Source organism: Gigantopelta aegis, chromosome 14, assembly GCF_016097555.1.
Source record: "Gigantopelta aegis isolate Gae_Host chromosome 14, Gae_host_genome, whole genome shotgun sequence".
Classification (NCBI taxonomy): Eukaryota; Metazoa; Mollusca; class Gastropoda; order Neomphalida; family Peltospiridae; genus Gigantopelta; species Gigantopelta aegis.
The window spans coordinates 27,397,942-27,413,832 of NC_054712.1; the positions used below are offsets into that span (position 1 = coordinate 27,397,942).

General features: G+C 38.1%; 1 protein-coding gene across 3 annotated transcripts in view; it reads left to right on the plus strand.

Annotated features, from left to right (window-relative positions):
• Window positions 1-15,891, plus strand: part of LOC121389006 (chromodomain-helicase-DNA-binding protein 8-like) — a 104,863-nt gene that overhangs the window by 21,444 nt on the left and 67,528 nt on the right. For all 3 annotated transcript variants that reach the window (XM_041520596.1, XM_041520598.1, XM_041520597.1), the window contains exons 8-17: window positions 2,220-2,340; window positions 2,979-3,206; window positions 4,277-4,404; window positions 4,711-4,899; window positions 7,619-7,673; window positions 7,950-8,126; window positions 9,075-9,236; window positions 9,524-9,604; window positions 10,240-10,390; window positions 11,917-12,124. In XM_041520596.1, the coding sequence (XP_041376530.1) occupies window positions 2,220-2,340; window positions 2,979-3,206; window positions 4,277-4,404; window positions 4,711-4,899; window positions 7,619-7,673; window positions 7,950-8,126; window positions 9,075-9,236; window positions 9,524-9,604; window positions 10,240-10,390; window positions 11,917-12,124 (1,500 nt within the window). The remainder of the gene's footprint in view (window positions 1-2,219; window positions 2,341-2,978; window positions 3,207-4,276; window positions 4,405-4,710; window positions 4,900-7,618; window positions 7,674-7,949; window positions 8,127-9,074; window positions 9,237-9,523; window positions 9,605-10,239; window positions 10,391-11,916; window positions 12,125-15,891) is intronic.

Genomic DNA, 15,891 nt, shown 5'->3' on the forward strand with positions numbered 1-15,891 from the left:
ACTGGGCTTGGATCCCAGTCGAGACATGGGATTTTTAATCCAGATACCGACTCCAAACCCTGAGTGAGTGCTCTGCAAGGCTCAATGGGTAGGTGTAAACCACTTACACCGACCAGTGTTCCATAACTGGTTCAACAAAGGCCATGGTTTGTGCTATCCTGCCTGTGGGAAGCGCAAATAAAAGATCCCTTGCTGCCTGTCGTAAAAAGAGTAGCCTATGTGGCGACAGCGGGTTTCCTCTAAAAAACAGTGTCAGAATGTCCAATAGCCGATGATAAGATAAAAAATCAATGTGCTCTATTGGCGTCGTTAAATAAAACAAACTTTTTACAAGCATTTTGAGAGTACTGCTAAAGCAGTACATCATCATAAAAGTCAAACTTGATCTGTAACAGTACATGATGAAACTTTACACAAAATATCAGCTCTATATCTCAAGCCTTCTGCAAAAAACATCCGGAAAACATATGGAAGATGGACGGACAGAGATGAAAGCTATAGTCCCCTCCGGTTTATTGTTGATATTACCACTTACTTATTCCCCAATAACTGCTAATTCTGCATTTGAATAAAATTAGGATGAAGTCAAATGTGCTATTTGTGAACGAAGCTGAGTGTAGCTTAGTTTAAGAGTGCTTACAAGATGCAGAATGGATATAGGATTAATTCCCATGCAGTGGAAACACATTTACAGAATATTTATATCACACCAGAAGCCTATTGACAAAATATTGTCACTTGCCAATTACGGTTAGCAGTCGTACATTTGGCATCTATTACATGAAGGAAATTACATCAATATAGAAGATGGACAAAGAAAGTTATTCAAGTATATTTTGACATGTAATCGGTGTTCGAGATTAAAAATTCTGGACAGTATCCAGTTGGATACTAACATTTAAAAATCTGGTATCCCACCTGAAAATTTAGTATCCCACTTAAATGAAATTCATAAATAACATCATAACAAATTTGGATGACAATGTTCTCGTTCCCAGTCTATTGCTACGCCGCAATTGAATTATGCGGAATTTGTAATAATCAGCTAAAAGATTTGCTGCATCTATTTTTGAATAATATTGACATAAATTAATAGTTAACAGTAATCTATAAGTGTTTCTGACATTACTGATGATAAACCTACCTGTATCAATTTTCTGCAGATGTGGAATCATTACCTCAAATAAAATTTGAAGTGAGAAAACATTCCCAGTCTGTTGCTACGCCGCTATTGCTCCAGTGTAGCATTAGACTGGGTACAAGTTGGGGGGGGGGGGGGGGGGGGGGGTATATTGTTAAGGCATAGCATTAGACTAGCTACGAGCTCGAAAATACTTTTACTTAACTTACCAGTAAATGAGGACTTAACATTGTTTTAGTGAAAACTAAAAACGCAGGATTGAAAAACACCAAACAACATTATATGGCATCCCGGTGGGATACTGGGTTCTTGAAGTCTGGTATCCAAAATTAAATTCTGGTATCCCTGGGATATTGGGATACCGTTAATCTTGAACACTGGTAATACTTGTACTGTTTTAAGTATAACATATTTTTAGTGGTAAATTCTAGTTTATGTGAAAAACTAGGCTACTAAAATATTCAACTAAAAACATTCAAGATATATATTAATATTCTTTTGTCTTTAGTCTTTATTGTGATCCATATTTCATAATTAATTTTCAGTGTAAAATAAATACATTTTATTTACGGTTATATAGTGTCAGACATATGGTTGAGCATGGCACAGATATTGAGAGAGGAAACCTGCTGTCGCCACTTCATGGGCTACTCTTTTCAATTAGCAGCAAGGGATATTTTATGTGCACCATCCAACAGACAGGGTAGTACATACCACGGCCTTTGATATGCCAGTCATGGTCCACTGGCTGGAACGAGAAATAGCCCAATGGGCCCACCGACGGGGATCAATCCCAGACCGACCGCGCATCGCGCGAGTGCTTTACCACTGGCTACGTCCCGTCCTGTGAATTTGGCGACAGAAGATCATGGCTATTGGATGTCGGACATATTTTAATAGGGACATTTAGAGAGTTCATATGGTTAATTCCATTACTGAGTAGTAATAGCAAGGTGTTGAAAACTAGCCAGTTTCTGTGAGCTTTTCATCAAAGAACAAGGAACACTTTTCAGGTGTCACTAAAACTTTGAAAACATTCGTTTCCTTTTCGTTGTAACATCATATGTGTGTTTTCCAGTTCATTCCTTCACTGCGAGTGGAAGACAATGGCTGAACTAGAGAAATGTGATAAGAGGATTCAAGGCAAAATAAAGAGATTCAAAGTGAAGCGACACAACTTGATTAACTTGTTAAATATGGTGAGAAAACATTTGATAATCAACATGGAAGTGTTATTTCTTCAACTATTGATAAATGTGATGTCCTGGGTTCGTGTGTTGTTGCTAGATTTTAAAAAAATGACAGGTGTGCAACTATTAATATGCAAAACTATTGATTACTCCATGATACCTTAATGATCACCTACTCTGTGCTTTTAAGTTTTGTTTTATAATATTGTTGTATTGATTTAACAAGTTAAATCTGTCGCAGTGAGTTTAGTGTACATTGTTAAACATTTTGATTGGTTTTTATATAGAGATTATAATATGAGATTGTGTGTTATACTAATTTTACTAAACAAATGTCAGTGAGGGAATATACATGAATCCTGACACAAGTTTCGTTAAATCAGTATGATTAACACGAGAGTGTAATAAAAAAATTATTATCGATATTATCTATAATATTAAATTTTTTTTATGAATAACAAGGACTGTATATATCAATATATCAAAAAATTTCAAACGTAACTAGGAGAGGATGAAATGACCGTTTGGTAAGCAATTACACAGAGCTAAGAATGGGGAAGCCACATTATGTTACGATGTCGCTTCCCAAAATTACTTCATTTGTTTGTCACATGATAATGTGGATAATAAAATCAATTATTTTTTAGCCTGAAGACGAGGAATACTTTAACCCTGATTATGTTGAAGTAGACAGAGTATTGGAGGAATCTATTACAGTGGACCCCATGACTGAGAACAAAATCATTCACTACCTCGTTAAGTGGCGCGGCTTGTCATATGAAGAGAGCACTTGGGAACTGCTGCAAGATGTTGACCCCAAGAAGGTTGAACTTTTCAACCAGTGGCGTATTCCCCCACCGGAAGAGGAAAGAGAGGTGTGTTAAACATGGCAGTAATAATAAACTTACTAGTTAAAATAAACAGAGGTCTGTTGGCAAGCTTTGATTTAATACCAAGAAAAAAATTGTGTCAGTGTGTTATAAAATATTAATAACTTTACTATCTTACAAAGCCAAATTTTGGGGTCAACTTTGGATTTAATACCAAGAAAAGTTTGTTAGTTTATTGCAAAATGATAACAAATTTATTATTTTACAAAGTTAAATTTGTAACATTCTGTGTAATATATAATTTTGACTAACCAGGTCTCAGTGGAACTAATTTTGTTTGAGCTAATGTTCAGATATGTAGAGTATAATTTTTATTGCAGGTTATTCGAAAGTGGCTAATTTAAAGAACATGTTATAGCCAAACACTAAATGTTTTAACCACTTTGTATGAAAATTAGCATTTGACTAATTGGCAATGGACAGGTTGTGAGCCCTGACTACTGTTTTTACATAAAATACATGGAACACCATAAAATAATATATGGGAAAGTTTATTATAGTTTTAAGGAAGTGGTTACTTATGCTAAGTAGGTGGTGGCTATGTTAACACTTCTCAAAATTGGCTAAAGTAACCTTGAATGAATTTGGAACATTTGATGGTAAACATTAGCTGATAAAAGGAATCCAACGTAATGTCCAAAAGCTAATTACTATGTCTGGACTTCCAAAGAAGTTAATATCCTGCAAATGTTTCTGGAATTCTGGATTTTAGTTCTACACGAAAACTGTTCCTGTTCCTATTCTTTGATGAAAACCTGATAATATCACATTTTTACCAAAATCATGCTTTATTTTTTAGGATTTTTGTTATTTATAATGTATGAAATGAACAATTTATTTAATTTATTTCTTAACATGCATTGAGCTGAACAATGAGCTACACAGAACAGTAGAGTATGAGTAGGCAAGCTATTTAATTCAGCAGAATCTTTTATTATCAACCGTCATTTTAATTTCTGGTTGGGTAAACATGGTCTCATCTCCCAAAAATGTATCATTTATGTTCAGTGTTTGCCTGTTGCATATAAACTAAAGTTTTTTCTTACTTTGATTAGATTCTACCTCGACCAAAACCGAGTGAGTGGAAGAAACTGGATGAAGCACCTGTATACAAGGGAGGTAACCAGCTGCGTGAATACCAGCAAGAAGGAGTAAACTGGCTGACATTCTGCTGGTATAATAGGTAGGCTGTTTTTCTTGTAGATGTATACTTTTGGTTCTAACTCCCCAAATGACTAGTATTATCAGCAATATGTTACTTGCTTTATCCTAGCAAATTTGTGAAGGTCATGAAATTTTGTTTAATGTGTTAACTGTTTAACGGGGGGAAAAATCTAAATATTTCATTTTAATTTGTTTATAATTAAAATCAAAACAGCCATTCAGCAGTTAATAGCATTTTGTGATAACACCGTGTTCATAAACTATGCATATTTGTGACCATTAATACTCTGTTTTTAACTGCTGTATTTTATTTTTTGTTTTACAGACAGAACTGTATACTGGCTGATGAGATGGGACTTGGTAAAACCATACAAAGTATAACATTCCTTATACAAATGTATGAGTATGGAATTAAGGCCCCATATTTGATTGTGGCACCACTTTCAACCATCGCAAACTGGCATCGAGAGTTTGAAATGTGGACAGATTTGAATGTCATAACATATCATGGAACGTAAGTGAATTTTTACTTGTTTTTTTTTTGTGCTTCGGATAGATGGGATGGAAGGGGATGGGGATGGGGATGAGATGTGTTATTAAAAATCAATAAAAATATAATTTTAAAACATTGAAAATTGGCTCCTGCAGCTTATCTGCTGCTGCTGGTTTAAAAAAATTAGTTTTACCCAATAACCATTTATTGCCAAATGCAGTATTCAGACAAACTAAAAAAAAGCATGGTATGTCAAAATTTAATTGACTGTTTATATTGATGAACACATAAACTGCAGTGGATATATGGCACCGCGCACACATTAATCCCACCCACTAAAGTCAGAGCTTTCTGAGGAACTTTGGAATAGTTGCAGCTGTTCTTCTAAATGTTCCGCTAGTGTGGATAGCGGGACATCATCATTGCTGTCAGTGTCGTCACCTACGGGGACATTGGATCCAATTATGCCCGCTTTCCGAAACACCTTTACAATGATATGGTTGTCTACTGCGTTTCACGCTGTGATGACCCAGTTTACAACTTTGCCATAAGTTGCTCTTTGCATGCACCCGGTTTTCACTTTAAACACGATTAACAGTCAAGTCAAGTGCCTGGAGTTTTTTCGTAAGCTCACCTGGAATAATAGCGATGTCAGTGTTCAGAGCTTTTAGATAATTTTTAACACACTCCTGTTTATGTGCCGTCATACTATCCATAATAAGTAGTGACTGGGCTTTATTAAAAAATAATCCAGGCTGTTTTTTCCATACACCCTCAGTTCAAACAGACGTTTCATCTTCATTCATCCAATCTTTTTTATTACATCAAACAACAACATCGTGGGGAAATTTATCACTTGGAAAAGTCAACCGTTTAAATACATAAATATATAATATGGGCAAAATAGTTTTTTTTCATGACCAGTTATTATGATATTCACCATCTGACTACCGACTGTATCTACTGTTCTATTAGGACGGGCAATAATAGACATTGGTCTTCATCCATATTTCCAATCAAATTTGGAGCCGATTTGTTACATGCCTTGAAACGGCAAATAAAATCGTGAAAACTGGATATTTTCTCCTCCCAATTGTCGGGTGGAGCCTGGCCGACAGTTCGGACCAGACCACTTGCGTGGTGGGGGGGGGGGGGAGGTACCCTTGTTTGAGGACAGGTAACGTATCTATAAAAGAGAAAACACTCCAAGTTTTCTCCAGTTTCACCACTTTTTCATCCATTTCAAAAACACGCCCAGCCTCTCTATTTCCATGCTCTTCAGCATAAACTACAACTTTAAGTTTAAATTCTACTGTATTACTTTTTCGTTTTCATTTCTTTCCATTCATCGGACTTGATGGAAAGGCTGTATCCATGTCTGATCTAATAGATTACTAATGATACTAATTCAGTCATAGCAATTCATAGGTGAAAACAACTCCCTAATTGAGTTCACTAATTTGCCAATGTACGTAAGCTAACACTCGGAGCAAAATAACAGTGCAAGCTACACGCACATATCGGTAATTAAGCTGACGATGGCTGGTGTTTCCGTATCAGGCATTAACTGCTCAAGCTAATGTGGGCTGTGTGTCGGAGTGGGCTATCTGGTCATCTTTTTTTACACAATAACTATTTATTACCTAATGCGGCTTATCTGGTGCAGTGGGCTATAAGCATGAAATTACGGTACTGTTACTATTTTCACTATAGTTACCTCTGTCCATTATGTAAATCCCCTGATAATACAATGGCGACATTAACTGTTCTTTGATGTATTTATGGGGGTGCTTTTCTCTTAACCTTTAGACTACTGGATTAATTTTTAACCAAAACAACGTTGAGTGGAACAAGTTTATAATTTTTACTGACATATATTCACTTAAATGTTTTATAAATACATGAAATAAAGTTCATATATGAATCGGTAAGTATTATTTTTGTGGGTTTTGTAATTTTTAAAATTAATTTTAGATCAGTTAATGGAGATTAAAATTAAGCAAAAAATCGAAAAAGTTGCGTTTAGTTACGGGCATTTGTGGCCAGCTGTCCAGTATTTATGTCCATTATTCCCGATAACAGTGGTTTTCTGACCAGAATTTGTTTTTTAAACCCAAACTACGATTCATATTGCAATATTTGGTGATCTTCGTTGTTGGTAAAACGATCAAATTTATTATCAAATTAGCTGTCACAATCAGCTATCGATTCCAGAAAATGACCGCGACGTGCCGCCATTGTTGTCAAGCGGAAATACTTGCTGAAAACCAAAATCAAAATAAAAGCCACCATTTTGAAAAGAAATCTTTTTTCTTTTATTATATTTCCATTTCTGGTGAGTGTCATGTGCAAAACGGCGGGAAATATGAATTAGGGAATGCACTGTATACAGTATACAGTATGTCGACTGCAGTACTCAGAAGGTTAAGTGAGGCATTTACAAAGAAAGAACCATGGTATCTGTTGATATTGGCAGTGAAAAGATCAAGATATATACTGACAGGTGTTGGGTATGTTATTTCTGATTCACATGTAGATGATAATTTATCCAACAGCAAATAAATAAAGTAAATAAGTGAATCTAATCAATATAGGTCTACCTGTGCATTCATAATGTTACTGAACTAGTGTTGTACCATGACATCACAGAAGGAATTAGTCCTTGATGTCATTTGGGAATAGATATGAAAAGGTGAATTAGTTAACATTTTTAAATGTATATTAATATCTTACTTTTCAGGACTGCTAGTCGACTGATGCTTCAAGAATACGAGATGTATTACAAAGACAGTGAAGTAAGTCTAACTGTATGTATTATGTTAAATTATGTTGACTCTTAAAGTAATATATTTATTTGAATGCATTTGTGATAACTTTTCTAACCGAAAAATGTCTGTAAATTACTGAAATGAAAGGCAAAGGTATAATTTTCTAACTTTAAAAAAAATTCAAAAAAAATTCATTGCTTGAAACTATATATGTCAACAGAATACTTGGTTTCACTAATGAAATTTTAAATAAAGAAGAGACCAACAATTTTTACCATATAATGATTATTTTTATTATTTAAGGGGAAGAAAATTCCTGACATCTATCGCTTCAATGCACTGATCACAACATACGAACTGATAATCACTGATTGGGAGGTGCTCAGTTCTATTGAGTGGAGGTGTCTAATCATAGATGAGGCTCATCGACTCAAAAATAGAAACTGCAGACTCATGGATGGGTTGCGACAATTCGACATCGTAAGTAGATACTTGTTGTATAAATTCGAACTAATATGTGATATGTAGCTCAGTGGTAGAACTCTTGTCTCTGATATGATGGGTTGCAGGTAAGACGCCTATTTGTAGACTGCAACCATTACCTCATATATTAGCTAAAAGAAATGTAGAATGTTTTCAATTCCACCTTTAATTTTTACTTTTAGTTAAGATTTCTTACCTGTGATATTTATATTTTTGTACAGTTTTTTACACTGTTTTTATTTAACTTTTGAATTTTTATATTTAGTTTTGATCAACACTTTTCATGTACTTGAACACCCAATAGCCGATGTGTTCTTTGTCGTGGGGTGTCATTCATTCCATTGCCTAGCAATTGGTTTTTCAAAGTCTTTCTCGTCTATGGCTTGCTGTTATTTGGTACGAGTAGCCTATGATATATCAGTGCATTTCCTTAGAGTGTTGAATAACTGTATGTACTACCCTATCTGTGGAATGCTGCATATAAAAGATCCCATGCTGCTAATAGAAAAGAGTAGCCCATGGAGCAGCAGGTTTTCTCTCATTATCTGTGTGATCCTTGATGCCATAGAAAAATGTGTGGAGTTCATCGTTCAATAAAAAACATTTTTTCTTTCCAAATAGCTGTAGTTTAAAATGTTAGGTGTCATAAACAAGCATTACTATACAGTTGTTTTAAAGTAACATTGTTATGCAGACCTCTGAAAATTGCAAGAATGATAGTTTTGTTCATGCGTATGTCTAGTTTTGATAACACATTTTCCGGTCGCATTAAATTTACATGGTCATGGTGGTTTACTCGAGACAAAATGAGTTACGTCAACTTTTTTCTGCATAACTTATTCTATTCTCAGGGGGCACAGGTTGTTAATTGGGCTAGTTGTAAGTCTTGTATTTAAAGCTTCCTTTTAAATGTGTACATTTTACCACTTTTTTGTTTTGTTTCAGGAACATCGAGTCTTGTTGTCAGGCACCCCTCTTCAAAACAACACTGATGAATTGTTCTCCCTGTTGAACTTCTTGGATTCAAAGAAATACTGTAATGCTCAGGCTTTTGTTGCTGACTTCGGAGATCTGAAAACAGAGACACAAGTGGATGATCTCAAAAAGGTCAGCCAAAACATATATGAGATTTGAATTTTGTGATAATCTGTACGTAGGTTACCAGATAGGATACTTATATTGATACCTGTACCTATACTTTTAGGCAGTGTACATTTGTGTTATAATATCAAAATAATGTTGTTTTAACTTTATTATGATGGGGATTTGAGCAGATTAATAATTTGAAGAGTTCCAAGTTGAGGGGGTGATCACCCACACTTTAATCCATGTCTTTTTGTCTACCAGGTAATAAGCCAAAACTAAAAACTTATTATCTGAAGTTTTTTTTATAGATTCTAAAGCCCATGATGCTCCGCAGACTGAAAGAAGATGTGGAGAAAAATTTGGCACCAAAAGAGGAGACCATTATTGAGGTATGCAAAAAGTGCTTGAATATATTGGATATAGTGTTAAATTATTGTAGGTATTTTTCAGGACGTGTAATATTGGTGGTGTTTTAAAAAAAAAATGGGTTTGTGGGTAAGAGTATTTAGTGACAGTGAAAAACTAATTTTTAGAATGATTTATAAAACTTACTAAAGTCATGTAAACACGAACAGTGGAACCTGCCTAAACTGGATCACTTTACATCCTACATTTTAGATTGGAGTGGAATCTGGTATATTAAGTTTTTCCATTTTAGTTACAATTTTATAAATAAAGGAGTTAATTCCCTTGTCTAAAATTGTAACCAATAGAAACATTCTGAAATATCCTGAAACAGGTATCTTTATTGCACAAATATATTTATTGATAAAGGTTAGACCAACACTGTACACATACAGGACATGTATAAGTCATAAAAGAATAATTATAACTTTTGTCGCAACAAATACTGCGAGATTTAAAGTAAGTTGCAATGTAATTTGTCTAAAAGTATAAAATGTAAGGAAAATGCTTAATTCATTGAAATGCAGGGTAGGAGTGCAAAACCAGTAGAAGGCTGTACCTGCCAAAGAAACTATTAAAATATCTTTTAAAAAATTAAGAAAATGTTTTCGAATTTCAGGTTGAGTTGACCAATATACAGAAGAAATATTATCGAGCTATCCTAGAGAAGAACTTTACTTTTCTTGACAAATCCGGTGCTGGTGTACCTAGTCTTATGAACACAATGATGGAGCTAAGGAAATGCTGCAATCATCCTTACCTTGTCAATGGTAAGGTTTTATGTAGCATATTTATAGGTGTTTACTAATGCATGATCATAATTATTTTATTGAAACTGGATGAAATAAAATATCTGTGCTACTTAAGAAAAAATATGGATTTCCTCAGAAGCCTGTGTATCTGAATTATCGAATGCATAATTAATAAGTACTTCCTCCATGGCCATCTTTCATTATTTAGTTTTGGTGTGCTTGTTACCAGTGATTGCATGATGATATAAATGTAAAAATTCTTCCCAAACAAAATATTGCCCACCCATGTACCTCCCACACATGAATCTGTGTCTGCATCTTAGTTATTCAAAATTGCATTTAACGTTGATGTAACAATTAATACAGTTTAACATGAGGCCTTACAATAGGTCATGTATTTAATTCATCACAACTAAATTCAAAATACAATGTGCATTACCATTTTTAGAACCACTTCTTAATCTGGAAAAGACATCCTTAGGTTATATTAATTTGTGAACCGGCCTCGGTGGCGTCATGGTTAGGCCATCAGTCTGCAGGCTGATAGGTAATGGGGTCAGATCCCAGTCGAGGCATGGGATTTTTAATCCAGATACCGACTCCAAACCCTGAGTGAGTGTAAACCACTTGCACCGACCAGTGATCCATAACTGGTTCAACAAAGGCCATAGTTTGTGCTATCCTGCCTGTGGGAAGCGCAAATAAAAGATCCCTTGCTGCCTGTCGTAAAAGAGTAGCCTATGTGGCTACAGAGGGTTTCCTCTAAAAAACCAGTGTCAGAATGACCAAATGTTTGATGTCCAATAGGCGATAAGATAAAAAATCATTGTGCTCTAGTGGCGGCGTTAAATAAAACATACTTTACTTCATATTAATTTGTGAAGAGTACACTTGTAAAATAAATTACTTTGAAAATAAATTTTACATATTGTAAACCCTTGAAGCTGCCTCGATCAGAGAAAAAAAAGAAGCCTGCCTTGAATAGACACCTTGTCTTGAATAAAGACCTCTTTCTGCTACTGTAGCTTTGTCAGATTAATGGCCACATTATACTCGGCACTTATGTTGCATGACCTCAACAGTATATAACAATATAGCAAGAACAACAGAACAGAAGAAGGATTTTTCATTGAGGGTGCAAATAAGTTTGCAAGCCTACATTAGAAGATGATCTTACAATAAAGCTATGTTGGAAAATGTTACATTAAATAATTAGAAGCCTGCCTTGAATAATAAATAAATTTAAAATGAGTTGTTAAATGTGTTTGTTGGTTGTTGGTTGAAAATGAGTTATTAAATGTGTTTGATTGTTGTAGGTGGAAAATGAGTTATTAAATGTGTTTGATGGTGGTGATTTGAAAATGACTTGTTAAATGTGTTTGGTGGCAGTGGTTTGAAAATGAGTTATTAAATGTGTTTTTTTGATGGTTGTTGAAAATGAGTTGTTAAATGTGTTTGATGGTGGTGGTTTGAAAATGAGTTATTAAATGTATTTGATGGTAGATGTTTGAAAACGAGTGATTAACTGTGTTTACTGGTTGCAGGTGCTGAAGAGAAGATTCTGGACGACACGCGTGTGAAGTACGGTAACAATCTGGAGCAGTTTTCGCAGGCCATCGTCAAGTCGTGTGGTAAGATGGTTCTTCTCGACAAACTGCTGCCCAAACTGAAACAGGGTGGACACAAGATCCTCATCTTCTCACAGATGGTGCGTGTGCTGGACATCCTAGAGGATTACCTCATCCAGAAACAGTACGTACAGTCAGGATTCTCATATATTGGGGGTGGGGGAGGAGCATATGCATATCTAAAAAAAGAAAGTCTCTAAGATTATGGGTGGGGGAATGGGACATATACTCATCCAGAAAAATGTAGATTCCAGTTTAATAAGGAGGGCCTACCGTTTATCTTCGCCTGTAAGTCGATCTCGGCTATAAGTCGAGTCCCTGATTACAAGCCCTGAAAACATTTTTTTTTATTGACCCGTTTATAAGTCGACCCATAAAATACAACTTATTAATATTGAAGTATTTCTTATTTTCAGCGAGAAAAATAATGTACAATATTTGAACAAAAGAAAATTATTTTACAAACTTCTGTTTTCACGTTTTGTACATCGCAGTATTCCAATCAAACTACATAGCATCAAAACGAAATATTTCCTAAGTAGATGGTGAAAGCTGTTAGACTGTTACCGTATGGCACTGTACAGCATGGTTTTGTGCACAGACAACAACTTTATTTATGAACACTGTCAACAGATCACTACGATAAAACTGAAAGTATCATCAGTTAATCACATGTTTTGCCGCCATATTAATACATGTAAGGAGGATAACTCTGGAAAGGACACTGGTTTTTGTACCAAATGATGTGTGTCCCTGTTGCTCTAGTGAACTGCAGAGATCAGTCTAAGCTATTTCTTTAGACATTACCTGTCCTCAAACAAGGGCACCTCCCCCCCACGCAAGTGGTCTGGTCCGAACATCCTAACAGCCAATGGGATGGCCTAAATTCTTCTACTGGATACTGCTCTCTAGTTCCGGTCACATGACTGTAACTTCCTTCTTTTTCTCTTCGCTAAAGGGTCTGGACGTCCTTTTGCTTGGCTCTGTTTTGGAGTCAACTTTTTTATAAGACCTTTGGTTTTGTATTCGTGTTTGGGTGAAATGTGTTTCACCTTCATTTTCTTTAGCTTTCGTATGTCTTTTCGCGTATTTCGCTTGACTTTCCAAGAGTTTATTTACATGAAATGTTGTTTATATTGCCGGTTGTCGTGTCAGCTTTGTGTTTGTGTCATGGTTGGTTTTTTCTTTCTCTTTCACAGATTGAAAAATTGTTATCATGTCTGATGTTAATGTTCAGTGACTTGTACGAGCGTGTTTACGCTGTAAAAAATTTACTGCCGGCGGCGACCCTCATGATTTATGTCCGGGTTGTCGTGTTCCGTGTGGCCTCTCTTCGAGATGCGACCTGTGTTCGGGGTTGTCTGATGTCGAGTTCGCGGCTTACCTGAAGGTGGTGTCAGCGAGAACCAAGAAAGTGGAATCTTCGCCTTCAATTGCTGACTCCGTAGCAGAAGTATTACGTTCAATTCTACCGACCATGCTGAAAGAAACAATGGCATCAATGGCGACCTTACCCAAACCGGCGGTTTCGGGGTCAGGTACGGTGCAAGTCCCCTCTTCAGGGGGTGCGGCTTCTTCAGCTCTACCGATACCTAAGACTTCGGATGACAGGCCTGCGGTTCCTACGCAGCCCTCTGACTCATGCAGTTAGACGTTCCACGGACTCCCAGGCTCACCGATCTTCGGCGGGGAAGTCATCTTCGGCGCATCGGAGCCGGGACCGTAGCCGTTCCCCACGACCTGCACAGCTCCCTACGGGTTCCATGGATTGTCAGCGCCGACCTTCGATTGATGTGACTTCCAGGGCCTCCGAGGGTTCTCATCGGGACTGTCCACAGCAGCTTCCATTTCGGCAGATCGATTAGCCTGTGCTCGAGTGCTCCGAGACTTTGGAGATGCAGCGCCTACAGCGGTTTCTATCATTGATGAGCCTGACTCTCCTGACCATATGGCTATGAGGGATTGCTTGGCGGCCGTCTATGACATGTTGGCGTCCTTGCCACATCCACCAACGCCGTCCAAGAAGGGACCGACACCAATGATAGCGACTGATGTCCCTCTGGAAGATGTGGTTATCCGTTCCTTGGCAGCCGGTACACTCATATCCAACGTGGCGGCGGATTTAGACTGCACCTTTAAAGACACAGCGTCCTTTGTCGCCTTCCCGTCTTGGAATCACCGTATGTATCCGGTGTTTGACATACCCTTTAAAGATGGGGCTCCGTCTGTGGATGAAGATGTTCACCGTCTTGGGAAGTCGTCAACTGTGGATTTGACGGACAAACAGGTCCAAGCCATGGATACTGCCCAGAGACGTTGCTTGTTTGTGTTGTCTTACTTGGACGTTTTCCTTGCTGCGATGGCCACCCAGGCAAAAGATGCACAGTGCTACGCGCTGTTTCAACAATCGGCGCAGATGCTGGCTTTCCTGACGTCTTTGGTTACCTCTATGTCATCGATGTTGATGCAGTACCGTCGCCAGGCTTATCTGAAAAAGTCAACTTTGGATTTCCAGCATAAGAAGGAGCTGTTACCTCAACCGTGGTCCGCAACAAAGCTGTTTGCAGGCAAGGTTTCTGACGTGGTTACGGCCAATGATAAGGACCAACAGTCGACAGCAACTTTCAAAGCTTTACAACTTATTTCGACGTTGGAATCCACGAAGCGAAAGTCTACTTTCACTGCACAACCACCATCTAAGCACTGGAGAGGTTCCTTTCGAGGTCAGCCTTCTCGACGGTTTCCGGACAGACGACCATCCGGTCCTCCAGCTCGGACCCAGGGGAAGCCTGGTTGACGTTGACGCCAGCCAACAAATGTTGGACTGCTCAGATTGTCTCGACCTACGCCCGCCCATGATTTTTAACCAGAACAACGAGTCTGTTTTGACGCTTCCGGTGTGCAACACACCGGTCGAAATATCCATGGTCGCAAGTCGACTTCGCCGTTATTGGCGAAACTGGCAGACACTTTGCCAAGATAATGTTTGTCACGTCGATCTTGAAGACAGGGTATCATCTGCAATTGTCTGCCATCCCTCCATTGACCACTTCACCTCGAGAACCGCGGCATTCCGTATCACAAGTCATGGTCCTACAGGAATCCGTCAACAAACTGGTGGAGAAGGGAGCAGCATTTCGGAAGCACGCTTAACACCCGGCTTTTACTCTGTCCTTCAAGATGTTAACGTTGCGAGATGTCCTTGCCGTGATCAAACCGGGGGATTGGCTTGCCTCGCTAGATCTCAAGGACGCCTACCTTCACGTTCCGATGCATGCAGATTTGACACTCAGAGGTTGTCTCCAGTTGCGGCGCTTGCAGATGTTTCTCAACCCGTTTGTTCGTTTCAACAATCCGGACTTGATCATCTCGCTCCCGGACAATCTACGCTCCAGCCTGCAGTGGTGGCAGCTCCGATCGAACGTCTTAGACGGTGTCTCTATGCGGCCCTCTATGCGGCCCTTCCTAGCCACTCATCACCTGTTCGTCGACGCGTCACTGGAAGGTTGGGGAGCCCATCTCAGCAACCAGACTACTTCAGGGCTGTGGTCTCCCGGCGAACTCAGACTCCACAACAACCTTCTAGAGTTGTTGGCAGTCTACTACGCTATCCTTCATTGGTGACAGATGTTGACAGGGGCCTATCTCATGGTGGCCACAGACAGTACCACCGCGGCAGCTTATATCAACCGTCAGGGCGGAACCCACTTATCGTCTCTACAAGCTGGTCGACGAGATTCCGTTGCAATTTCGTGCTCGCCATATTCCAGAGGTGTCCAATGTACTAGCTGACATACTGTCTCGACCGTCGTCTCCACAGCCGACGGAATGGATGCTCCATCCCGAAGCGTTTGGATGGGTGTGCGACAGACTTTGGACACAAACATCGAT